This window comes from Perissodus microlepis, chromosome 22, assembly GCF_051167445.1.
Source record: "Perissodus microlepis isolate ML-2025 ecotype Zambia chromosome 22, ASM5116744v1, whole genome shotgun sequence".
Taxonomy (NCBI): Eukaryota; Metazoa; Chordata; class Actinopteri; order Cichliformes; family Cichlidae; genus Perissodus; species Perissodus microlepis.
In genome coordinates, this window is record NC_140481.1 from 32,660,681 (window position 1) to 32,688,680 (window position 28,000).

Sequence of the window (28,000 nt, forward strand, 5' to 3'; positions counted from 1 at the left end):
GTTTCTCCTGTGCAGAAAACAGGTGATCAGACCGGCTAACGAGCCGTGTGGTGATGCCATGCAGAATGATAAATTCACTCACTGCAGAGCACCACTAACACTTCACTGTGTGCACTGAGCCACCACCAAAAACACAAACGCTTACTAATAAAGCTCCACTTACAAAGAACCTCATGTGCTCATTTACAGCCACTTGTTTTAGAACAGCTTTGCATGATTCTCAGTTCAAAATAATCCCCAGTGAAGCCTTTTGTGCCTTCAGATGTGGGCGACTGAGCTGCTGCACTGTTTTTATCACTTGTGCTTTCTCACACTGACAAACTCAACTCTGCTGTCATCACATGATTATTTCTGCCACCTTCACTTTAACCTCAGCACTGTTTTTCTGTTCTGCCTTCAGATTCTAACTCGTGCAGAGCCTCCATGTTTTTATCCTGGATGTTCAGAAAGTTTCATCTCAGGTTGAAACTTTTTCTTTTCCCAGCTCCTCTTATCAACTTTCCAGGTGCGATCGTGGCTCAAGAGTTGCGGGTACGAGCCCCGGCTCGGACAGTCTCGGTCGTTGTGTCCTTGGGTAAGACACTTCACCTGTTACTTACTGCTGGTGGTCAGAGGGCCTGGTGGCGCCAGTGTCCGGCAGCCTCGCCTCTGTCAGTGCGCCCCAGGATGGCTGTGCTACAATGTAGCTGCCATCACCTGTGTGTGAATGTGTGTGTGAATGTGTGTGTAAAGCACTTTGGGGTCCTTGGGGACCAAGTAAAGCGCTGTACAAATACAGGACATTTACCATTCCATGACTGTTCCTCCACACAGAGATATGAGCTGTGTGACTCTAACATTAATTATGATCTCTGATGACTGTAACCACGTCACTCGACTCTTTTAAGAGTCTGTCTGTGTGCAAGGGAATGATTTAGCTCCTGATAGCTGATTGATAGGAAGTTATACAGGTAGAGCTCTTCTACAGATCAGAGATCAGTTAGAAATCAGCTGTGGAGGAATTATCTTGCAGAGTGAAGACGACTTCCTGTCAGCCTCTCAGTTTCCACTGATCATAAATCAGCAGCTGTCAGTGTCTTCACCGTGGACTCGCTCCCCTCCAGCCACCTCCTGCAGCTCTCCTGGGGGGGCAGTGAAGCATTTCCAAACCGGCTGGGAGACACGATGTGTCCATCAGGTTCTGGCTCTGCCCCAGGGTCAGGGCAGGACACACGTGGAGCACCTCAGCTACGGGATGCAAAGCATCTATTGGCTCCTTCCAGGTTGTAGTGGAGAGGCTCTTACCTCGAGACCTCTGCGTCGATTCCAGGAGCTTTCATTTTAATCTAAACTGGACACAGCATCACTTCAGTTCATCCACGACCCTCATTTATATCTGTCTTCGTCTGCTGATCCATGAAAGATGTCTCTGTCTAATACACGAAGAACGAAAAACACTAAAATGTCACCAAATGAATCTCCATCATGTATCTGTGTGTCTGAGTTCTAACAGCAGTCGGTGAGTTTAGTTACAGTCACTGGATTTGAAACAAGTGTAACAGGTTATAATAAAGAGAGAACGTGTCTGTTCTCTGACCACAGAACCTCAGAAATAGAAGAGCAGGCGTGTTCACAGACGCGCTGACTTCCTGTTCTCTGTTCAAACACAGACTGTGGTCACTGTGAGTTCAGACACTTCAGCCTGTCAGGATGTGGGTGAACATCTACTGCTGCCTGTTAGCCTGCGCTCTGAGCGGTCATGTCACACCAGGTGGGACACTTTGCATTAATGTCTGATATACTTTATAGTTTTCACACATGTGCATTTGTGTTGGTGTTTGTAGTTTCAGGGATTTCACAAGATTATAGAAAACGAGTTCAAAGTGTGAAGCAGACACACGACCACAGGAAGTCGAGTTATGGTGTGAATGTAGTTCAAACTTCACGTTTCATCTTCCGGAAGAAAAGTTTTAAAAATGAAATTCTCTGTTTGTTTTAGACGAACTGTTTTGAAAACAGTGATTTTTGACCTGAAGTTCAGCTTTTTATTGATTGATTTATAATAAGATAATGAAATAATCATTTTCAGACTAAAACTTTAAGAATTTACAATCAGGAAACATTCATAGGACAGCAAATATCCTGCTGTTTCCTAACATCCTGTCAGTTATCTTCCTTCCTTCTGTCAGGATGATCGTGTGATGCTCAACGTTGAATTTTATTGAACTTAAACTTGAGGACAGAGCACAGAGTAACACTCAGGTCACTTTTCATGAGACAGAGAGTCATGTGATGTTAACGTGTACTCTGTGAGTCTGAGACATGATTTTAAAAATGTTTTTGTTTTGCAGGTTTAACCCGTGAAGTAGTTACAGAGGGGACGCAGCTCGCTGTGCGCTGTCCTTACTATCTACAGGGTAAAGTGAGGTGGAGCAGAGAGAGTGGAGGAAGCAGAGCTGACATACTCACTGTTGATGGAGACAGAAACATAAAACACATCAATGATCCACAGAAACGATACAGTTCACAGGCTGACGGGTCTCTGATCATCAGCAGAGCTGCTCCCTCAGACTCTGGGAGATACTTCTGTAATAGTTACCCAGCAGAGGAGCTGACAGTGATCCCATCAGGTAACATCAGACTTTATCAGCATTAACCTGCTTTCTCTTTAAAAAGCATTTCTGATTTAAAAAAACCCTCAAACATCAGTGTGTTAATAAATGCTGCGTTTGCATTTTATATAAAGTAATAACTGTAATGTTCTTCATGTGTAAACCTCACATACTGCAGTAACCAGTGAGCAGCTACATAATAATAAAAGTCTTATCTCTGCTCTCTGTAAACTCAAACCAGTGCATCTGAACTTCAGCTGATATGATCACACTGAAGCATTTTTGGGTTTTTGTGCAGTGATCGACTTTATGTTGATGATGTCATTCTGTCTTTGCTTTGACATCAAAAACCTAAAACGCTAGCAGAGATAACCGGTATCATCACCGTGGTTATCGAGTCAGAGCGCAGACTTCCTGTTTCAAGTGGCGGCTCGGGCCAGCTTCACACAGCCTGTAGTAGCTGTGTGCTGCCACCAGGGGGCAGTGCACAGATCTACTGTGTGGACTCGTGTCTGTCTGTGCTGTTGTTGCTGCCTGAGCTCCAGTTTGATGGAAACAGATAAATAGAAATGGATGAAGTGAAACAGTTAAAACAATGAACGCTGTCGGCTGCAGCCCTCTCTGTGCTTCCTGTCCTCCTCTTTCCTGTTGACGTCCACCTTTAAACCAATCAGCACGTTGGAAAGAATCACTTTAATGATAAATGTCATTAATTCTTCACAGGAACAACAATAGTGAGTGTTGCAGAGAGGAGCAGCATCACTCTGAACTGTTCTCATGATGTTGGAGGATCAGCTGTTCCCACGTGGAGACGAGACTCTGGAGAAATAAATGAAGGAAGGATTTCTGTTTCCACTGAGGACACAACATTAAGTATAAGAGAAGCTGAGCCTGCTGACTCTGGACTGTACTACTGTGATGGAAAACCAGCTGCTTATCTGAATGTGACCAAAGGACAGAGATCTGACAGAGGTGAGACACATGAACACAAAAATAACACAGAAATGTTTTTGTAGAGTTTCCAACAAACTTTGATCTAAGAAAATCTTCCTGCTGGATTATTCCTACCATACAGTCCAGTTGAATGTCTCGAGACCACTTTTGGTGGTCTTGTCTTGGTCTTGGTTTAGGCGGTCTTGCCTACAAGTCTACCATACAGACATGAGAGTGGTGTCAGTGTTTTACCTAAATGTGGACCCACACTGAGCATGGAGGCCGAGTAATGTCACCATTAAATTTAATAAAATGCATTCGCAGCTTCTATCACAGATGAACTACAAATCTAAAACACAACCAGCAGATGTTTCCATTTAAATTATGACTAAGAAGCAAATTCTTCATCAGACAAGCTGGAAGTTTTTGATAGAGCAAAAATATCTTAATGATCTTCAGATGTGACGAGATTATTACAAACTACAGCACAAAGATGCTGACTGTGGGCGAGTATCAGTCATTCTAGGATGTTACAAAGCTCGAGCAGTTATGGACATCTCCACAAACATCTTTACTCTTCTTAGATTGAACTTTGAGGAAGTAAATGTGACCTTCTGAAACAACTTGTCCAACAATAAAACAACATTCAAACAAACAGACAAAAGAGAAGTTGGTGAACTGTAGGACAACTCACTGACTCATCCCCTCCTCATTAAAGAAGCTGTGGAGCTGCAGTCAAGTACATGCACATGACTTTTAACCTCAATGGTCATGAGAATTTGCATATTGATGATCAAGGAACAGCCCATCATTCAGTGGTGCTAGTTTCAGTCATTATGCAAATGTTGTTTGCGTAATCCTGTTTATAAGATTGGGGAAACCTGCAGTCAGCTGAGACTGAAGAAGTCACCTGGATGAGAAACGTTTCTCCCACTGAAAACGTCCAGATGAACAGAATCAACTTCTGGAGATTTACTTACCTGGATGAATGAGCGTGCATCAAGACGATAGCCTCATGTTGCTCTTTAATGCATCCAGAGTATGAATGCATGTGAATGTTAGAGGCACTTAAATAGAAAGCGCAGACAAAAATGTGCATGTGTGAATGGGTGAATGAGGCAAGTTATGTAAAGCGCTTTGAGTGCTCAGAGTAGAAAAGTGCTAAATAAGAACCAGAGCATTAAACATGCTAAAGGACTCTGTCCGTCCGTCTGTCTGTCTAGTTCATATGTCACTTTCTTATGTTATTTGTAACTCACTGGGACATCTGTGTTTCAAACTGGGCTGTCCACACAACACCCTGGCTCTGTCTCATAACCAGACACATACTTTGTGGGTATGAATATAAGCAGATGGTATCTATGCAAAGAAGGGAAACCCTTCTAAACGGGAAAAGCAGTAGAGGAGCCAAGGCAGTAGGGAATATGAAATTCACACACAAAACAGAATCAAAACCCTGGCCAGGGAAACAAGAATCAAAATAAAATAACACAGCCAAATAAAATTCCAGTGTAGTCCACTAAAACACTAAAAGTCCCATGAATGGTCCATTAAAGATGTGAACCTGACGGCGTCCTCCAGACTTCATATCTCCACCACTTCTCTCCTGAGGGACAGGAGGAAAGCCACAGTCAGTCGCCTCCCGTTGTGTGCACCCCCACCCCTCTTACTTTAGTGTTCTCGATCACAATTGACCAGTCACCAAAAGTTTATTCTGTTCATCACAGCATTGTAAGATGGTGACAGATGTACCCTTTGGCCCCCTCCTCCATTCAGAGATGGTCTTTCCCTTTTCACGTAAATGGCCTCCTTGACTCCGCCCTCAAACCAGCGTTCCTCCCTGTCCAGGATGTTACATCCTCATCACTGAAAGAGTGTCCACTGGCCTGTAGGTGTGAATAGACTGCAGAGTCCTGGCCTGACGAGGTGGCTCTTCTGTGTTGTGCCATCCTCTCAGCCAGAGGTTGTTTGGTTTCCCCGATGTATAAATCCTGCCAATCCTTCTGGCGCTTAACAGCGTACACTATGTTACTCTGTTTGTGTCGGGGACCCGATCCTTGGGGTGGACCAGTTTTTGACGCTGCGTGTTTTGGGGTTTAAAAGCCACAGAGACCCGGTGTTTAGAAAAAATGTGTCTCAGCTGCTCCGATACCCCTGACACGTACGGGATCACTACAGGTTTTCCCTTAGGCAGCGGTTGTCCTTCTCTCCTGGACCAGCTGGAGCTTTCTTTAGGAGCCTTCCCAGCTTTGACAAAAGTCCAGCTGGGATGACCACATTTACTCAGGGCCTTCTTGATGTGCTGTTCTTCTGCCTCCCTGGCTGCTGTGGCCAAGGGCGAACCCTGATTGGTCACAGTCTTAACTGGCATGCCTGGAAGTCTTCCGGGAACACGTCAACAATATACACAATAAAAGCATGCAATGAAACTGTACAAATAAATACAAATAAAACACTGTACATTATTAAAGATTAAAAATGATAAAACACAGCAACTCATGCACAAATGCTTAAAAACACAAAGTTAAAACATGTCACCTTCACCCCGTGACATTAATCAGCATCAGTCAGACAGCATCCAGTCATTGTTTACAAATCACAAAATGTTATGTGAAATTCTTCAGTTCAGTTTTTTACTTTTTAGTTTCAGTTTTTGTGTTTTTGTTTGTATGTGGAGTTTGTCAGTTTGTTTTTAACCAACTCGTATATTTCAAGTTCAATTGTTGATTTTTAAGCTGTTATGTTTATGTTTCTATATTTTCTTTTTTCTGTACTTAAGATAATAAGATGACAACAACAACAACAACAACTACCACAACACCACCACCACCTACTACAAAAACAACAACTTCTACTACTACAGCAACAACAACTACCACAACACCACCACCACCTACTACAAAAACAACAACTTCTACTATAACTCATAAAGCATCAGTAACACCTGCATCACCCCCCGATGCTCCATCAGGTATGATTGCATCAAAGAATCTAACGAGTGCAGTTTAACAGATTTAAATGTAAACATGTTCATCTCTTCTGGCCTGTAGTATAAATGACCTTTAGAGTGAGGTCTGATGTGTTTATATATCAAATATTACAGAGTGTCCATGTATGTGATGCATGATCCGTGTTCATCACTCTGACCTTGTCCAGCTTTTCCAGTGCAGAGTTTCCTGATAGGAACTGGTCTTCTTCTTCTCTCCATCCTCATCCTCATCACTGCCTACTTCATGTGGAGATGCAGGTCCAGCAGACGAGGTGAGTAAAGTGAAACATGACCAGAATCTGTGGTTTACATGACTTATTCATTGGTTTAGACATGTTAGTCGCATCATTCTCACATATCTGCTGTGGTCCAGTTTAGCTTCCTTCACTCGGTTCTTTTGAAGAAATCAGAAAGGTCACAGGAGACGCATCAGTGAGGTTTAAAAACTATGTAGTGACTTCCTAACAGCTGTTCCTCGTTCCTTCTTCGATGGACTGTCTTCGGTTTTATTCAGGAGCTCCTTTAAACCTCTCCACCAGTGGATTCAGGCGCTTGTATCTGACCTCTGTTACCAACTTCTATGACATTCACGGCAGCTTCCCACCATAGTGTTGTCTGCACCCGCTGGGTGCTGCATCCCAGCTGGTCTGCTATGGAATGATGTTTATGTAATAACAAATGGAATCAGCCGGGCTCTGCTTTGTCTTCTGTAACTTAATCAGAAAGAAGAAGCTCGACGTCTGACAGGCACACGTAAGCGAGACCATATTTCCCCCGTTATGGCTTCCAGTACGTTTTAGGATCGACTTTTACAGAAAGGCAAGCAGAAGCGATGCCCCCCTCCACCCCAACGCCAATTACACATGCAAACAAAGGATCCTCCTCCACTATTTACCTATTTAACAAGATAAATTCAATCAGATTAAAACATACTGCACTCCTTGCTGGCTGAAGAATTGTAAAATCTAAGTACTGCCACAGTTAAATAAATACCTACTTTATTTCCCCAGAATATTAAGTACATCTTAAATACTTTATATTCTGTTTAAGGTCCTACATTACACACAGCACTCAGCTAATGCTAGCTGGTGCAGGTAGTAACTGACCTCAGAACAGTGAAGCAGCAGCTTGCCTCTCATGCTGCTCTCCCATCAGTTTACTGTTAAAGTCACAGCAGTTTAAACACAATGTAAATGTGCACACAGGAAGAAGCTGCAGCCTCTCAGCTCGCCAGCTTCATTCAGTGTGAACAGGACAGACAGACGCCCTCTGACACACTTCGCTACGAGTCTGAAATAAGTGCAGCTTTTAGTGACAGTAGCCAGCTGTGGCCACAAGATGGCAGTAATGCAAAGGATGGATGTACAAACCAAGGAGCTCTGAGAGGAGAGAGATCGCTTTGGTTTGTTGTTTCATTCATGTCTGTTTTTAGATTTGCCTGTCCTGACGTAACACCACTGTCCTAACACATCTCTGAGGTCAGCTGATCAGCTGATGCTGGTCGAAGCAGAGGAGACTGGGCCTTTGCTGTAGCGGTTCTGCACTTTGGAGCAGTCTGCCTCCAACACTCGACACTCTGTAAAACTTTAAAATGTGACTCAGTTTTGATGCTTTTCTTTTCTTTTTGTTCCTTGTTTTTTCTATTTCCCTGCTTCTTTTCAGCTCTGCCTTTATTCCATTCACACAATTTATTTAATCTCATAAATTAGATTTTTCGAAATTTTAATCTCAGCCTCACTTTTGAGTCACGACCTGTAGATAAGTGGTCAGGACACATCACAGTTTAGCGGTGCCCCCTCAGACTGCTGGATTCCTGGACTGAGTAGTTTTGGATGACTGCCCGTCTGCAGCTGCTCACTTCACGCTCTGTGTGAAACAAGCCGCTCGTACTCGTCAGCCTCCTGTGAATAAGAGTGTTTTAGAGCAGAGTGAAGCCTGGGCTTTTAGCTCACAGGGTTACTGAATAATATGAACATCCACCATTGGAACAGCATAGATTACAGGACCAGAAAAGGCTTTTTCAGGCCACACGTACAATTATGAGCAGAGGTGCTGCTGTAAATGCTGACATCTGTGTGACGTGTGTCCTCTTCTGTTTATCAGCCTGTCAAAGTAAAGCATTTGCTCACAGCTGCATTCACACTGTGTTTTGGTACTTTTAAGATAAGAGCAGGTTTATCAAATTCTAGATCAGTGTCATTAGCTAAACCAATCAATCAATCAATATTTATTATTATAGCACATTTAAAAAGGACAGTGTCCATCAAACACAAGGAAGCAAAGCAGATTACAACAAAGGCAACAAAAACAGTTAAAAACAATTAAAAGCAGTTATAGTTACAGTTACACGGCACAAATGCAGAACAGCTGGAAGTCCAAACTAGTTTGTTTCAGAAGCTCGATGGAACAGGTGAGTTTTTAAGCGCGATTTAAACGATTGAATGGAATCTGACATTCGGACGATAGGAAGATCATTCCAGAGTTTGGGTGTGGCAATTGCAAAAGCTCGGTCACCTCTAGTCTTTCGTCGGGGCCTTTGTTGCGCTAAGAGCAGTTGGTTAGAGGATCTGAGCGCTCTCTGGGGCTCTACACGTCGAGGAGGTCTGTTAGGTAACTGGGCACCAGCTAAAAGATTGTTAATAATGCTCTCACAGCTAGACGTCATCACAGGCAGGTTTCACTAACGTTCAAGGAGGAGCTGACTCTGATCTGTCTGCAGGGGATGACAAACAGCTCCACGTCTATGATGAGATACCAGCTGGAGCAGAACTTCATCTTATAAATGGTGAGACGTGAGAGTGAAGCAGCTGTGACAGTTTCATCTGTCAGCATTCATGCAGTGTGACAGTTACAGTCAGGTGATCTGAAATGATTCCACGGTAGCTGCTTGTAGTATTCAGCAGGTGGTTATTAGTGATTAACAGAGTACAAAAACAGAGCGAGAACAAACTCTGACAAAATGATTTCCTGCTGAGTTTGAATTAATTCAGTTTGTTTTCTCAGGACTACGATCTGCAAACTGCATGACAGAGTGTCCAGGTAAGGTTTCTATATTGTTTTTAGACGCTACAGAATCATCTATGGTTTCAGAAATGAAACCTGCTTCCATTTATATTTTTAACTTACATCTTGTAGTTATTGGATCTTTGTCTTGAAGTCCATTCTGTAATCACGCCTGTGGTACTTGGGTCATTTAAAACTCTCCAGAGAATCCATCTTTGATTCTTTGACTTTTACTGTTAAACAAACTAAACTCAGAGTTCACAGCATCGTTACTTATTCATCAGTGGGGATGAGATTAGAGAATCTGTTCTTGTAGAGGACCGGTTCCCAGAAATCCAGTTCCTGGGAAGTGTTAGTCTGCTTGTCTGTTGATCCCACTTATCATTCCACTATAATCAGCTGATTTCAGTTCGTGTGTGGAAGGAGTAAAACAACCGTGCAGTCTGGACATAACTTTTATTTTTATTGCACAAATCGACAAGAGTGCAACACTAAAGTGGAAACTGCATCCAGAACAGAAACAACCACACAACGCTGTTGAAATGACTTCGGCTCTTTGCCAGCATCTGCGCAGACAGCATGCTAACACTAAGCTAGCCAAGAACCCAGAGTGGTGTTAAAGCTGAGTGTATGCAGAGCCCAGTCCTGCTGCCAGAGCCTGAACTTCAACAGCTAACACGCTGATGAGCAGTCAGGCTGCAGCCTCCGTTTCTACCTGCTCATGTTTCTGAAGTAGAATCACCATGACGACCACTATAAAGTCTGTGCTGGTTTTCAGCTTTGTGCTGTCGGCTTTGTGTTCATAGCTAAATACTATGAGAAAGATCACGTGTGTCCTCATTAGGACTGGGATCTGTGTTGCAGTGTGGGGCTGTAGCCTGTAGGTGTGTAGAAGTGACTCTCAAAGTGGAGCCAATTACAGTAAGAGATATCAATAATGGAATCAAAATGGCTAAATTCTTATCAGTTCTCAGCCCTATGCATCACTCTCAGTAGCTGCATTACAATGTAACATACCAGCCAACATTTAGCTTGTCATATGCAGTGAGGAGGCAACCAGACAAAAGTATAATAACCCAAAGAAGGTCATTGGCATATAAAACTATTTTAATTTCCCTGTAAGATCGTGACAATATTTAATTTTTCCACCCACAAAAATTTTAGAAATACCCAAAAATCCTTTTTTTAAACTAAGTTAGTAAAACCTACAACCAGACGTCAGTGGTGTTTCAATTTATTCTGGTGAAACACATCTTTGTAAACACTGCCTGAAGTGCGTAGGGCACCAGCATGTGAGCACACCTCTCCTAACCCTGCTGTGCAGGCCGACCTGTGCTTCTCCACAGCGACTCTGGCTGTAGGCTGTAATGATTTACCTGACATTGGAAAAATACTTGGTCAGCTTTACTGCTATGACACAAGCTTGATGGGACAAATTAATACTAGCACAACTCTTCTGGCCGTACACTGTAAATGTCCAAGCCAACGAAGCCGAAGATTTACACGTGGTAGCTCGTTTAAGCTAGCTCGTTCTTCACCTCATCATTTACCCTCCAGATGGAAAAGCTAAGCAGCTGTCTGTACTTTGAAATCTTTCATCCTGCAGCAGTGTGACGACTCGTACTGCTGTCATGTCACCAAACAGGAGCTCTGAGAGAGACGTCGACACTTTCAGGGATTTAAACAAAGCTGTCGATGCAGAATATTTTTATATAAGTTTGTATTTTCACTTTCCCTCCATGGAGAGATGATCCAAGTAGTCTTTGGTCGAGGCAGGTGGAAAAAAAACATTGGTCCTGCCGTACTACTGACTCTCCAGCAAAATGTTGCTCATCAGGGTCATCATGTCACTGAACACTGTGTTTATGAACACAAATAAAAATGATGTAAACTCTTACTGAGACTTGTTGTTGACAGGAGGATCAAACCACAGTGATGCCACATACGACACCATCGCTGAGCTGCCACAGACTGGAAACAACACCAGTAACACCTGTGCTGCACTGAACCTTCACAGTCACATGATTTAAGCAAACCTTCTGCTGATACTTCATCTCCTTCCACCTTCATGCTGCATCTAATGAAAATATTTCATTTACAGATTTTCCACATTCCTTGACTGCTTCCACTTTTCATGCTGGAAATAATAAAGGTAACTTTAATTCTTGCTTCTGATTTGGACGTGTACTAAAAGAGCCACACATGAGTTATTTTTGGATAACCCAAAATTATTTTGTGTGATCAAATTTTTGGATCTGGCGTCTTCTAAAGCTGAAAATGTTGATTTGTTGTGTATAACAGCTTAAAACTGGACTGTTACTTGGATCTGATGAAGACTGTTTGATAAACATTTTAACAGGAGGATCAAACCACAGTGATGCCACATACGACACCATCGCTGAGCTGCCACAGACTGGAAACAACACCAGTAACACCTGTGCTGCCATCACTATTTACAGTCCCATCTAAATGAGAGGTTCTGTGATAAATTTAAATGTTTTTATTTTCATTTCCTCCTGCAGATTCTCCATATTCTGTGATTGGTGCCACGTTTAGTGATGGAAATAAAAAAGGTAATTTTAATGATCAGCACCTCATTTACACAAACTCATTGTGAACACACCAAACCTGCACAGGTGTGTTTGTTACACACAACCCACTCAGACTGATGATGTTTATGGTCCACAGGTTCTTCACAGCTCGTCGACAACACGTATGTCTTACTGGAGAAACCCAAAGCATCAAGAAGCAGGCCGGACCAGTGTAGCTTCACCTGAATGTCCTGCTGTCAGGAACAATCTGACTCAGCACAGATGTTTATGGGAACATATAACATGTATATGTAGAGATTATTCTGAATTATTGTAAAAACCTGTGTGTGTTACTGTTAGTCATAATACAATCTGAAAACATGAATACAAAAAAACCAAACAGTCCTGAACGCTGTCATCAGGTGAAATGTTGCTCTGACAGAATGTTTTTATTCTAAAATGTTTTTTAATATGTTGACAGTACAGATGTGTGTGTACTGTAAAACTGTAAACAAATTCATTTAGAAAATTAAGGCAATAAAAAATGTCATTAAATTGTTTTTAGAGCCTGTTTCTACAGTGGGAATTCATCAACAGAGCGACTTTTTCAATTAGGTTAAATAATTGAAAAAGGCGGCGGCGGGGGGGGGGGGGGGGGGGGGGGGGGGGGGGCTGGGAGGAGGAGTTGGCCGTCCGATTGGGGTCTGGAGTGTGGGGCCTCCCTGCTGCTGCGGAGTTGGGGCGGTCTGCTTCTCCCCACCCCAGGGAAAAGGGTAACACCACCTGGGTCTGGGTGCAGTTTCCCCCTCCAGGGGCAAGGGTACCTAGACCCGGTTCTTAGAGTACGCTTGGGGAGTGTGATTGTGTGTACAGTGTCTCTTTATGTCTGTCTCCACGTTGGTTGAGTGTGGAGTAAGTGCATATGAGAGCATGAAGGTGGGAATGGATGTTTGTATCTGTGTGTGCCTGTATGTCTGTGTCCATATGTCAGGTCAGGTATCAGACGCCACCTCTCTGGGCACATCCAAGGCCCTCCAAGGTATGGAGGTCTCCCCCCACCACTTCCCCTGCCAGTGGCAGACGCCCTCAGACATCGGTGCGTTGGTGGTTCTTTGTGTCCGGGGATGGGCGTCCAGTTACCCACCGGCTCACTGTTTGGTGGCTGCTTATCGGGGCCTGGAGCCTGGGGCTCGCTCGGGCCCCTTCGGGGGTGGGGTGCCCTCGGCCTCTCGGCCTGGGGCTCGGTCACTCTGGCACAGCTGGCTGCCGGCGGAGCTCACGGGCACGTCACTGCAACCCCCCCTGGCTTCTGCTCCGCGGCTGCTGAGTGACCCCTCATCTGGGACTCTCCTCAGCTTTTTCTGGGACAGTGGCGCAGCTGCCCCTCTGTTGGTCTTCCTTGGTCTCTGGTGTTCTGGGGGCCTCTGGATGTCTGGAGTTTTGATCTCCTCCATACCTGCTTCATGCCCTGGAGGACGGGGCTGTGCCCCCACCCCCACCCCACACCCTCTAGCAGGGTGTCTAATGAGAATGCCAACAGAGACCCGGCCTCTTAGAACAGAGATGGCAATGAGACTTTTTACCTGGATTAAATAAATAAAGGCGTTATTGGTTAAATCATAAGTGTTTGGTTTTCAGAGGGATTTGGATATATGTAACTATGCAGATATTCATCTTTGAGGTTAGGCTCCTCCAGACGCTCGCCTGAGGCAGGTGGATGCCGTATCCCTGCTTATGAAGTTCAGACATCTTTACACTCTGCTCTGTTCTTCAGCACCAGCACTGTAAGCCTCATAAAACCAGATCATGAGTAAAGTGTAATTAAAAAGAGGGCCAGGTCGCCGCATTGCAGCCAGCACGGCTACGTGAATGGCCCGACTGTGACCTACGCCGCCCACAACCCTCCATCGATATTCCTACTTGAGTGATGTGTTGTTCTGAGGGAGGGGGTGAGCAGGTGCCCCCACCACAGAGAGCAGTCCTGAGTCTTGGAACTCATCTTCACACTGCGTCACAACAACTCAGTTACAACAGACACAGTAAAGGGACGAGACACACCCTTCAGCCTGCTGTTATGTGGCATCTTTACACAGCCTGCACCTGGGGTCTCACCTGGTGTGATAGAGCCCAGCCTCATGGATCTGGTGCTCCCAGTGAAGAACTGATGAAGAGGATTTTAGCTTCCAGTGCTTCTTCATCAATATCTGAATGAGTGACTGATCAGTGTGGTTTCTGACACACACTTGGACACGCACAGCTTTAAAAATACTCACTTCCACTGAACTCAGTGGACTCTGTGTTGTGACGTGTAAATGGCTTCTTGTCATATTATTAATATCCTTTGGTTTCCGTGTGTATTTGTTCTTCCTGCAACTCTGGTTAAAACCACAAGTTTCCAGCTGATAACACTTTGCCTCCTCCGTGAGTCGTCAGTCCTTACATTTGTTGATCTGTCTGCAGAGGTTTGTGGTTGTAAAGCTGTGTGGTTACGAGCAGCAGGAAGAAGAACAGGCGTGTTCACAGTTCCTGCTCTCAGATCACACAGGAACTATTCAGACACTTCGCACTGTGTGAGGATGAAGGTGAACATCTTCTGCTGCCTGTTAGCCTGCACTCTGGGCTCTAATGTCACTGCAGGTGAGACTCTTTCACTTTATTCACATTTACATATTTATAGTTTACATATAAGACTCAGATAATAAAAGCTGTGAAGTTCAGTGTGAGACTGTGTGCTTGGATAAAGGTGTGAACGCAGCTCAAAGTGTCCGACGCGTCACGTCACAGTTTTTATCTCACTGACAGTAAATCTGTCATAAAATTATCCGTCAGTCATTTTGTTCGGACTATAAAAAGTTAGAAAAGACTGAGTGCTTCATACGACAGTTCAACCTCCAATCAGGAAATTAGTGTTTCCTGATTGGCGATCAGCAGGTCGTGGTTCTGGCTCGTTGGCCCAGTGTTTTGTGTTTGTGCACTTCTGAATCGTTGCTGTTTTCTTAGAGAGATTTATAAGATTTGTGCTTCCTAGTTTAGTCCTCTGGTGCTTTTGAGCTTTCTGATCAGGTTGTTCACTTTCCTCTGTGTTTCCTGTGGAAGTCAGTCTTGTCTCCATGGTTGTTTACCTCTCTCTCTTCCTCACCTTCATCCATTTCCTCTCTGTGTTTCTCCTTTTTCTGCTCCGTCTGTTCTGTTTCCGTGTTTCCCCTGAACAAACACCACACAGAGTGAAGAGTCTCAGTGTGTTGCTACTTCCTGTTTTATTTTGATAGTCCTTGTCTCATGTGTATTGTGTTCACTTTTGCTTGCCCTGTCTCGCTGTGTCTGATTGGTTCCTGCTGTCTTCCCATGTGTTTCCTTGATCACCCCTGACAGGACAGATGCCTTCCATCAGGCCTCTGTCCTAATGTCCTCTCTGCCTGAGGACACTCCAGGCCCAAGCGCAGCAGTGGGTGACTTAAACAACAGCGATGAGAAAGCGTGTCAGCCACCCACAACAGGGAGGAAGAGGAAAAGAGATGATGAGCTGCTAGACCTGATCAGAGAGGACATGAGGCAGCAAAGAGAGGCTGAGGAGAGGAGAGCAGGGAGAGGATGGACCGACTGTTTTCACTTCTAGAAAGATTAGTTCCCAAATGAGTTACGTATCGAGAAATTTATTTAGTTGAATATATTTGTTACATTGTTATATGTGCTGCATTAGTTTAAAGGTTTTATGTTATTAATAAATTGATTACAACAAACAGTAACTGAACTCGTTTTATTTACAGGTATTTGTAACATGTATGAACATAACGCTAACTTTGAACAATTTTAAAACAACATAAACAATTTTAGTAGAAAGTTATTATTTCATTTATTTTAAGTGAGCAAAGCATTATTCTAATTATTAAGCTTAAGTAAAATATACTAATATGCTGTGAAAAGTCTTCAATTTGATTGATTACACTTCATCTGTGTAACTAAGCGTTTTTGTGCACTCAAAAATAATCGTTTTCAGCTTTGTGACATTTTTACAGCCCATCACACACAGATAAGTTAACATGTGTCCACAACATCTGAAGGTTTGTGGATTTCTCAGTCTGAGTTGTAATTCAGAAAATCTCTGTTTGTTTTTGCAGGTTTGACCCATGAAGGAGTTAAGGAGGCGACGCAGGTCACTGTGCGCTGTCCTCACTCTGTGGAGGGTGGAGTGAGGTGGAGCAGAGAGAGTGGAGGAAGCAGAGCTGACATACTTACAACTGATGGAGACAGAAACATAAAACACATCAATGATCCACAGAAACGATACGATTCACAGGCTGACGGGTCTCTGATCGTCCTCAGAGCTGCTCTCTCAGACTCTGGCAGATACTTCTGTAACCATGAAGCAGCTGTGGAGCTGACAGTGATCCCATCAGGTAACATCATGTTTTTCTATTTTCTGTTTAAAATCTATCTCTGTTACAGGTGACATGCAAACATATTTTAAACACTTTGTCAGGTTAAATCGAATGTGTCTGTGAAGCATGAACTCCCATCATGCACCTCCCTGCATAACCACAGAGCTTTGACACCAGGAGCATAAATCCTTCATCAGTCTCTGATCGAGTGCAGCTGAATTCAGTCAGACGACATCAGACTATGAACGACTGTAAATATTACTGCAGCAGAGAGCATCCATCATCATCATCATCATCCATTTTCTTAACCACTTCTTGTTGCTGTAACTTTAGTGCACAGCTTCCTGTTTAACAGTCTGCAGGTTGGAAAGAATCACTTTAATGATAAATGTCATTAATTCTTCACAGGAACAACAATAGTGAGTGTTGCAGAGAGGAGCAGCATCACTCTGAACTGTTCTCATGATGTTGGAGGATCAGCTGTTCCCACGTGGAGACGAGACCCTGGAGAAATAAATGAAGGAAGGATTTCTGTTTCCACTGAGGACACAACATTAAGTATAAGAGAAGCTGAGCCTGCTGACTCTGGACTGTACTACTGTGATGGAAAACCAGCTGCTTATCTGAATGTGACCAAAGGACAGAGATCTGACAGAGGTGAGACACATGAACACAAAACACATTAAACTCCATGTTCAATGAGCTAAACCTGAGGGGTCTGCAGCCACCAGCACATCATAGTTTACAGCTCAAAGAGGAAGAAGAGCAGAGAGCAGGATGAGTTTAGTTTAGACCCTCGAGTTTGATCAGTGCTGTCGATGACGTCACTGCGTTTGCTCCTGTATAACACGGCAGTCAGGACCCAGAAATCAGACTTTTAACAAATCCAGTACCCAATCATCGTTTCCAAATCTCAAGATATTATCAAATGTTTTTGTTTCTTATTTATAGAAATTGTATTTTTTTGAAAACATGCATTTTATTTATTTATGGTATATATTTGGCTAAAATACATATGTGTAATTCTGTCAGTCTTTCTCATTTTCAGTTTATGAAATTATATTCTCTGTTGTATTCTCAAGATAAAGAAGCAACCTCAGCAACAACAAAAGCAACAATAACCACAACAGTTACTCATCAGCCAGCAGTGACATCTGCTCCGTCAGGTGTGACTCCAACAAAGACATCAGTCAGCTTCACAGGTTTAAATGTATAATTCTCAGTCAAACTTACATCAGGTCTGCTGTTTACAGAAAGTATAAATGACATGTGTGTTTGAGGCATGATGCTCTGTAAGACAAGCTCAGCTGTTCTGAATTACATTAAAAAAAAACACTGTTCAAAAAACTTAAAGGAAGACTTTGAAAACGTGTCTGATCTCAATGGGAAAAACTATTACTGTATATCTATAATATGAACGAGGACGTGTGTTAGCAATGGAAGGATGCCACATCGTTGGATGGACATGAACATTACAAACCTACAGAGGCTGAATTCAAAGACGCCCTGAGACACAGCAAAGCTTCCAGCTTGCCCATATGGAAAACATATATATAAATCTTATAAAGTTTGTATCTGTCTTGTGTGAAACTTGTATGAAAAGCATACCAGAGTGAAAACAGATATAAGATCCCTTGAAAAATTATATAATGAAACTTGTATGTTTTGGACACTTTCTAAAACAATATATGAAAGTAATGAGAAAGTGGCCACTTTCATGAGTAAATCATGTAAGTTTTTACTATTTCTTTTCCATATGGGATGGCACGTATTCAATGTGCCACAGCTGGAGAAGCTGGACTACCTGTGCAACCTGTGGAGGGTCCAGTATCACCCAGTGCTACCAGTAGAGACACTGACCTTAGCCGGATGTCAAACTGGTGAAAACACAGACAGAAAAGAAGAGGAGGAAACAATGTCTGAGACTTTCAGCTGTAAAACTGTTCCTGTGTTGGAGGTCGTCTCATTGTTGCCCCTCTAAGTACACCTGCTGCTTAACTGTGCATCAACATCTGGCCTGATGCTAGACTCTGAAGTGTTCCTTTAAGTTTTTGGAGCAGTGTTTATGATATTAATAAATAGTATGTAGAGTCGATCATGTTTGTTTAATAATTGTATCGGATAATTATTCTTTTGCTTTTCCAGCCAACCATCACCTGTTACACTTGGGGATCCGAGCCCTTGCTGCCTTCGTCTGCAGCCTTGTTCTCGTCATCATTTACTTTATTTGGAGACAAAAGTCTAAAAGACGAGGTGAGTAAAGTAAAACGAGGTGCTGTGGTTTAGCTGATTTATGTATTTGTTTAGACACTTTATCCTGATCAGTCTCACATCTTTATTTCATGTTCAGCTGAAGTCTGGTTTAGTTTCCTGCCATCACTCTGTCTGCTAACTGCTAACACATTAGCCACCTGGGCTAGCACGGTTCAGCTAACAGCTCTGAATGTTGTTTACGGGGGTCCAGCATGACATCACAACAGGCAGCATGTTTCACTGTCTTTAAGGAAGAGCTGACTCTGATCTGTCTGCAGGGACTGACAAACAGCTCCACGTCTGTGATGAGATACCAGCTGGAGCAGAACTTCATCTTATAAATGGTGAGACGTGAGAGTGAAGCAGCTGTGAGCCCCACACTTTCATCTTTGCTTCTGTTACACTTACAGTCTGATTAACAGATTCCAGTAACAAATAAACTGATTAAATTATTCCTGCTGATAGTTAATCGTAATAATTAATTCAGTGTTCTTTCTCAGGAGCAGCGCCTGCATCAACATACTGACAGACCCTGCAGGTAAATGTGGAGTTATTGGTTTGATGCTGCTGTTCATGAAAACAGACACTGGAGGGTTTATAAATAAACATAAACATAAGATCACAAGGAAAAAATGGATTTTATTTTTTTTATATATTCTTTAACACATAGAGAGTGAAGAAGAAACACCCAGTGCATCATGGGAATCCCCGGCAGCCTACGTCTATTGCAGCATAACTAAGGGAGGATTCAGGGTCACCTGGTCCAGCCCTAACTATATGCTTTAGCAAAAAGGAAAGTTTGAAGCCTAATCTTGAAAGTAGGGATAGTTTCTGTCTCCCGAATCCAAACTGGAAGCTGGTTCCACAGAAGAGGGGCCTGAAAACTGAAGGCTCTGCCTCCCATTCTACTTTTAAATACTCTAGGAACAACAAGTAGGCCTGCAGAGCGAGAGCGAAGTGCTCTGATAGGGTGATATGGTACTACAAGGTCATTAAGATAAGATGGGGCCTGATTATTTAAGACCTTGTATGTGAGGAGCAGGATTTTGAATTCTGGATTTAACAGGAAGCCAAAACAGGAGAAATCTGCTCTCTTTCTCCCTGTTAATAATCTCTCTTGTTTAATAGCTGTTTCAGTTTTTGAGCAAATCAAATTCAGGACAAACAACATGAGCAGTTATTGATGAGTCTGAGTGCTGCAACCAAGAGAAAACCACTGAACTGTGAAGTCATTTATATGATCCTTACACACTCGTCTCACTTTTGCTTATGAATCACTGACAGTTTAAATCTGTGAATATCTTTCAAAATGTACCAAATGCAACAACGTCTCAGTATTTATGTTTGTGTTTTTCTAAACTCCTCTAATCGACTGCAAAGCAAAGAGAGCTTCATGTGGAGCCAAGAAGGAACAGAAAAAAGGAAAGTTTGGACAAACTCATCATTTCATGTTGTTTCTTTGTTTTCACTACTCTGTACATTGTGGATACAAACTGAAGACATCAGATACATGAAGCAGGATATCTGGAATTATAAAGAAGATCAATCTAAATATGTTTTATATTTTAGATGCTTGAAGTCAGCTTGGTATCATGTCAGTCATCAGTGTGACTCAGTGATGACCCGCCTACACCACACACACCCTTTGCTGCTTCTGCTCTGTCATAAATATAGAAAATGACCTCATTTTATATCCTTTTGCACCATTTCAAAGCCCAGTGTATTCTGCCTGTGCAGACAGAGTGAAACTAAAGATATTTATTTTATGGAAAATCTTCATTTTTTTCTTTTGGGGTTTTATTGTTGTGTAAAATTAAAACGCTGAAGCAGCACCTGTGAGCTCGTCAGCAGCCGCTCCTCCAGGTAGCAGCCGCTGTCAGCGTGACGATCCGGGGAAGACGTCGTTGGTGAAGCCTTGGCTCTGATGAGTGTTTGCTCGTCTCTTTACTCTAATGTTGTTTCTCCTCCCTCTGTGCAGAGCTTCCCAGGATTTCCCTCCTGACTGGGATGATCCTGACTGGGATGATCCTGCCTGAGCGTTGATACTGCATGTCTGCTTCTCCCTGGAGCACAGCTTCTATTTCCACATTTGTATGAAGCATGTTTTTAGTGAAGTCACTGTAAATAAAGGCTGACTGTGAGTCCACTTCAGTGTACATGACATTATGATACCAATGATAGCCGACCAGATTGATAAAGCTGCTGATATCATGGAGGAAGGTCGGTGTGTGATGTGTGGACGGGAAGAAAAGTCGACACTGGAGGTGGATGCTAGCTGTTCTTCCATGGTGCAGATAGAAATGGAGTAGAGGAAACCTTGAAGGTGGAGCATGTGAACAGTGTTGTGGAGGTCAGGAGAGGGTCAGACAGGATCATAGCGAGTGGTGATTGGAGCAGACCTCTGACATCCGGGTGCAGGGAACAGAGGTGACGGAGGTGCTGGGTGGGCTTGGTGTTACAGAGAGAAATGAAACTGTGATTGTGATGAAGGTGCACACAGGTGGGCTACATCTAACACAGAAAGGGGAAAGTGAAAGCTAGGAGACTGTAAGGTGGTGTCAGGGGAGGATGTATATCTGCAGCATTTAGTGGTACTCTGTGGGATGACTTTGAAGAAGAGGAGGTGAGTGAAGGTTGATAGCTAGGTGGTAGCTACAGCAAAGACAAAGGCTGACAGTCACCTTTATGTGACACTGAGAAAACAGATTGTATCTGAGAGACGAGGAAGGATTATGGACCAGGAAGTTCAGAGGAGGAGTAAGGAGGAAGTGAGGGCAGCCACGAAGAGGAGGGGGCAGCCGGTCCACGTGACATACCTGTGCAGGTATGGAGGTGTCTGAGAGAGAGGGCTGTTTAACCTGATTATTTAATGTGATCTAGAGTGAGGAGGGATAAACTGATGATGCCATGAAGAACGACAGCTGTTGTTGAAGCTATGCTTCAGTTTGAATACCCAGGCCAACCATCCAAAGCAACTGCACAGGAGAGACCAGCTGTGATGGTGTGATGATGGGGAGACAGTGGCACTGACAGAGCGACAGGAGGCCGATGCTCAGATTTTTAGGGAGTCTGACGGGCTGGATTAAAAGAGTACATGAGAGAGTCGCCTCAGGTTAAGCTGTTTGGAGACAAAGTTAGAGAGGTTGGGTGGGTTTTAACCCAAACTATGAATCTGACCAAACCAGCAGAAGATTTCGACCCCACCAACCTCCTCATGCAGACTGTGTGTCAGTAAACTGGAACCATCATCCCTCAGAGGCCAGTGTCACCGCTGCTGCTGCTCCGAATGATGAGGTCTGTGTTGCAGAATCACGCTGAGCAGGAGACGACCCTTCAAAATAAAGCAGGAAGTGCAGTGGGACACAGGAGGAAATGCAGCCACACTCATCAATATGTGAAACAGTGACTGGTCTGAGTGTCCTTCAGCCTCACAGTTTGATTTCTGACACACACACACACACACACACACACGGAAGCACACAGCTTTAAAAACACAAACCAGTTTGGTTTCCAGCACCAGGACGCTGACCTCAGTGACCTCAGTGACCTCAGTGACCTCTGTGACCTCAGTGACCTCAGTGACGTCTGTGCTGTGGTTGTTTTCTTGCTGCAGTCCTGGATAAAACCACAGGGTTGCAGCCGATAACTCTCTGCTTGTGTCATCAGTTTGACTCTTCTAAAGTTCAGACAGCTGTTGAGAAATCGTTGTGTTGAATTTCCTCCCGTAGCAGCTCATCACTCTGCTCTCTCACGTTTACACCTTGAGTGTGTTAAACTCTGGGTCAGGCTCGGCTGTCGGGGTCGGACCCCAACGCAGGACTCAGAACGCCAGACGTGAAACTCAAAAGCAGCTTTACAGCATAAAATCATTTTCATTGTTGGGCTCGACTACGAGAGCTTTGATGACTCCGAGTTTACAAAAATGCCACGTTAAGCTTTTTGTGTCACTTGGATAAGATCTGCGCTCCCTCATGTTCCTGAGGTTTTTCTTCATCTCATCACTTCTGCTTCCCCACGCTGTCACGCTCTGACATCATCACTCTGATCATCCACTCAGTCTCTGCTGCTCATCCTCTGACCGTCTTTCACCCCACACTTCACTCTCTTTGTCCTTTAAGACAACTCTCTTCTTATTGGCTGTCCCTCACAGACAGTCATGTAGTGCGTGGGCGGGTCATATTATTAAGTATGTAAACGCAGCTTAGACACACTGCTGACCTTTGTATGTACACACAGCCCTCCTTCAGCCATCAGATTACCCAGTGTCAGTGATCCCTGCCTCACTGGCTACATGATTTAAAACAATCCAAACTTGTTATTTGATTATTATTTGATTATTGTTTGATTATTTTGATTATTATTATTATTATTTGATTATTATTTGCGTGGCGAAAACTCACTGATGTAACTGATCTGGTTTCTACAGTAAGACAGGAGATCAGACGCCCCACCACCCACCACCCTGGAACCTTCTACCTCCGCCTACGACGACATCATCTTATATCTGCATCAGTCAATAACGAATGTAAATTACATCACATTCCAAACTATAAAAGGAGCATCTGTATTCGTTAACCACAAGAAGTGAGCAGCAGGAAGAAGAACAGGCGTGTTCACAGAGGCCGAGTTCCTGTTCTCAGATCACACAGGAACTGTTCAGACACTTCGCACTGTGTGAGGATGAAGGTGAACATCTTCTGCTGCCTGTTAGCCTGCACTCTGGGCTCTAATGTCGCTGCAGGTGAGACTCTTTGAGCTTCTTCTGAGACTTGGATGATTTAGAGCGTCGTTATTCTTCCTGATTTCTATCAAAGTTTAATTTTATGAAACTTTCGGGTCGAAACTTGATTTAAAAAATCAAAACATTGAGAAAGTCTCCAGTTATTTACATGAGGATAAACGTGTGATGTTACCGTGTGTCCACAGCGTCTGAAGGTTTATGTGATTCTGAAAACTGTTTGTTTTTGCAGGTTTGACCCATGAAGGAGTTAAGGAGGGGACGCAGGTCACTGTGCGCTGTCCTCACTCTGTGGAGGGTGGAGTGAGGTGGAGCAGAGAGAGTGGAGGAAGCAGAGCTGACATACTCACTGTTGATGGAGACAGAAACATAAAACACATCAATGATCCACAGAAACGATACGATTCACAGGCTGACGGGTCTCTGATCGTCCTCAGAGCTGCTCTCTCAGACTCTGGCAGATACTTCTGTAACCATGAAGCAGCTGTGGAGCTGACAGTGATCCCATCAGGTAACATCAAACATTTTAACAGTTGACCTGTTTCCTATTTTAAAATCATGCGTCTTCCATAAAAAAATAATAACTGACTCAAACAAATTCAGTGATAATGAAAAGCTGCATTTCAGACGTGTTTTTAACTTTAGTTGCAGCTTTGTTTTGTCACATGTGCTTCCTGTTACTGTCGATGAGTTTGTAGATGTGATTCTGTCTTTGCTTTGACATCAAAAACCTAAAACGCCAGCAGAGATAACCGGTATCATCACCGACTTATCGAGTCAGAGCGCAGACTTCCTGTTTCAAGTGGCGGCTCGGGCCAGCTTCACACAGCCTGTAGTAGCTGTGTGCTGCCACCAGGGGGCAGTGCACAGATCTACTGTGTGGACTCGTGTCTGTCTGTGCTGTTGTTGCTGCCTGAGCTCCAGTTTGATGGAAACAGATAAATAGAAATGGATGAAGTGAAACAGTTAAAACAATGAACGCTGTCGGCTGCAGCCCTCTCTGTGCTTCCTGTCCTCCTCTTTCCTGTTGACGTCCACCTTTAAACCAATCAGCACGTTGGAAAGAATCACTTTAATGATAAATGTCATTAATTCTTCACAGGAACAACAATAGTGAGTGTTGCAGAGAGGAGCAGCATCACTCTGAACTGTTCTCATGATGTTGGAGGATCAGCTGTTCCCACGTGGAGACGAGACTCTGGAGAAATAAATGAAGGAAGGATTTCTGTTTCCACTGAGGACACAACATTAAGTATAAGAGAAGCTGAGCCTGCTGACTCTGGACTGTACTACTGTGATGGAAAACCAGCTGCTTATCTGAATGTGACCAAAGGACAGAGATCTGACAGAGGTGAGACACATGAACACAAAAATAACACAGAAATGTTTTTGTAGAGTTTCCTCTGTTTTCTGCCGCTCTCCACAACAGTCGCCGACCACCGGCTATCCCGCCATGTCGCTGCTGCAGTCTTTCATGCTCTACCTCTAGCCCCCTTCATCTGCCCCGCCAGGTCCTCTTATTGACCTACGGTGGCCAAGGGCGAACCCTGATTGGTCACAGTCTTAACTGGCATGCCTGGAAGTCTTCCGGGAACACGTCAACAATATACACAATAAAAGCATGCAATGAAACTGTACAAATAAATACAAATAAAACACTGTACATTATTAAAGATTAAAAATGATAAAACACAGCAACTCATGCACAAATGCTTAAAAACACAAAGTTAAAACATGTCACCTTCACCCCGTGACATTAATCAGCATCAGTCAGACAGCATCCAGTCACTGTTTACAAATCACAAAATGTTATGTGAAATTCTTCAGTTCAGTTTTTTACTTTTTAGTTTTAGATTTTGTGTTTTTGTTTGTATGTGGAGTTTGTCAGTTTGTTTTTAACCAACTCGTATATTTCAAGTTCAATTGTTGATTTTTAAGCTGTTATGTTTATGTTTCTATATTTTCTTTTTTCTGTACTCAAGATAATAAGATGACAACAACAACAACAACAACAACTACCACAACACCACCACCACCTACTACAAAAACAACAACTTCTACTATAACTCATAAAGCATCAGTAACACCTGCATCATCCCCCGATGCTCCATCAGGTATGATTGCATCAAAGAATCTAACGAGTGCAGTTTAACAGATTTAAATGTAAACATGTTCATCTCTTCTGGCCTGTAGTATAAATGACCTTTAGAGTGAGGTCTGATGTGTTTATATATCAAATATTACAGAGTGTCCATGTATGTGATGCATGATCCGTGTTCATCACTCTGACCTTGTCCAGCTTTTCCAGTGCAGAGTTTCCTGATAGGAACTGGTCTTCTTCTTCTCTCCATCCTCATCCTCATCACTGCCTACTTCATGTGGAGATGCAGGTCCAGCAGACGAGGTGAGTAAAGTGAAACATGACCAGAATCTGTGGTTTACATGACTTATTCATTGGTTTAGACATGTTAGTCGCATCATTCTCACATATCTGCTGTGGTCCAGTTTAGCTTCCTTCACTCGGTTCTTTTGAAACATCTGTTAGTACGATGGTGGCTGTGAGCTGCTGTCTGTCAGCTCAAACATCATGCTAACACATCATGCTAACACGTCATGCTAACACGTCATGCTAACACATCATGCTAACACATCACGCTAACACATTAGCCACCTGAGCTAATGCAGTTCAGTTAGCTGTGTTTTACTACTGCGTGTTCACCTCTGTGCACAGATTCCATTCGGTGAGTGAAGATGTGAATAAAGTAATAAAATAAAATAAATTAGCGTCTGCTGTTAGCAGCTTAGCTAACAATAAAGCTAACACAAGTTCAAAGGTTACAGTTTCTTTTCTACAAATGAATCTTTAATTTTAAACGAGTATACAGCACTTATATAATATTACTGTTAACTCCAAACCTAAAATGATTTTATTCTGCCTCACTGTTGATTTTACATCCTGTGGACTTTATTCTGGTGCAAACAGACCAGCCTGTGTTCTGACACCTTCGAGGTGAGAGCAGGTTGGTCACTGTAAGTATTTGAGGTGAAAGGTCAGCGGTCAGTATTTCCTAAACTCAGTTTAACAGTAAAAGCTTCCTAAGCAGCCACAGTCCAGTTTAGCTTCACTTTCATTTTCACAGCTTGATGTCATTGCAGGCAGCTTGTTTTAAACTTTAAAGGAGGAGCTGACTCTGATCTGTCTGCAGGGACTGACAAACAGCTCCACGTCTATGATGAGATACCAGCTGGAGCAGAACTTCATCCTATAAATGGTGAGACGTGAGAGTGAAGCAGCTGTGACTGAGGCTCATCATCGGAGCTGCTTGTAGTTTGATAGTTTGAATGAATCCAGTGTTTGTTCTCAGGAGCTCGACTACGACCTGCACACTGCCCGATGGAGCAGCCACTTAAATATTTCCCCTCGTGTTGTTTCCATCATTAGATGTTATGTAGATAATATTTTAAACTGAAAACTGCACTGAAATCTTGTAAAGCTGAACGTAGCTGTTTTTTATATTATTATCATCTTTTAGTTCATTCTGTAATTAAGCTGATTGAAGTTTGGATGTTTGGGTTGGCTGTAGCTCAGGAGGCAGAGCAGGTCCTCTGCTGATTGGGAGGTCGGTGGTTTGATCCCCAAAGTGTTGTATAAGAATCAGTCCGTTTGGATAACTTTCAAATTCTGAACCTCATCGACAGTAAAACAGGAGAGTGATGTCTGCCAAACTCTTACTGAGACTTTTTGTTGACAGGAGGATCAAACCACAGTGATCCCACATACGACACCATCGCTGAGCTGCCACAGACTGGAAACACGACCGGTAACAGCTGAGCTGCCACTAAGTTTAATGATCAGCACCTCATTTACACAAACTCATTGTAAACACACCAAACCTGCACAGGTGTGTTTGTTACACACAACCCACTCAGACTGATGATGTTTATGGTCCACAGGTTCTTCACAGCTCGTCGACAACACGTATGTCTTACTGGAGAAACCCAAAGCATCAAGAAGCAGGCCGGACCAGTGTAGTTTCACCTGAATGTCCTGCTGTCAGGAACAATCTGACTCAGCACAGATGTTTATGGGAACATATAACATGTATATGTCGAGATTATTCTGAATTATTGTAAAACTGTAGCTGATGAAATCGACCCAGGAGGCTTTTGTTAGTGTGTGTCTGTCTTTAAACACTTACGCTAAAAAGCTTAAATAAATTCTGACCCAACTGTGCTGAGATGCAGAGCTCATGGTCACATCCACCCACTCATCCAGCTCAGGGTGGCTGCGGTGGGGGGTGGAGCCTGAAATCTGTCCTCCGTCCATCGACGTGTTCGAGGTTCATGATTCATCGGTGGAAAATTGACAAAAAGCTAAAAACTTTGATTCTTACAGTGTGCTGTAGTGTGTGTGTTTGACCTCTGACCTTTCCTCCAAAGGCAGTAGATTGATCTGAAGGTGATAAAAATCCTTTATAGACATAATTATAAAGACAAAAGCTTGTAAGATAAGAAATGTTTGCCTGAGAAAGTTTCTGAGTGCAGTTGATTCATTTCATGAACACATGAATAATGTTCCTGAA

At 43.2% G+C, this 28,000-nt stretch overlaps 1 protein-coding gene across 1 annotated transcript; it reads left to right on the top strand.

Moving 5' to 3' along the window:
* Window positions 1-1,685: 1,685 nt before the first annotated feature.
* Window positions 1,686-28,000, top strand: LOC146363600 (uncharacterized). The gene is made up of 18 exons (XM_084918994.1): window positions 1,686-1,750; window positions 2,331-2,609; window positions 3,315-3,563; window positions 6,304-6,495; window positions 6,681-6,785; window positions 9,233-9,298; window positions 9,517-9,552; window positions 11,434-11,532; window positions 11,876-11,944; window positions 12,039-12,089; window positions 14,508-14,684; window positions 16,166-16,444; window positions 16,835-17,083; window positions 17,509-17,628; window positions 18,572-18,679; window positions 18,958-19,023; window positions 27,170-27,238; window positions 27,372-28,000. Exons 1-18 carry the CDS (start codon window positions 1,690-1,692, stop codon window positions 27,458-27,460), a joined length of 2,364 nt encoding a protein of 787 aa, XP_084775120.1. The 5' UTR covers window positions 1,686-1,689; the 3' UTR covers window positions 27,461-28,000.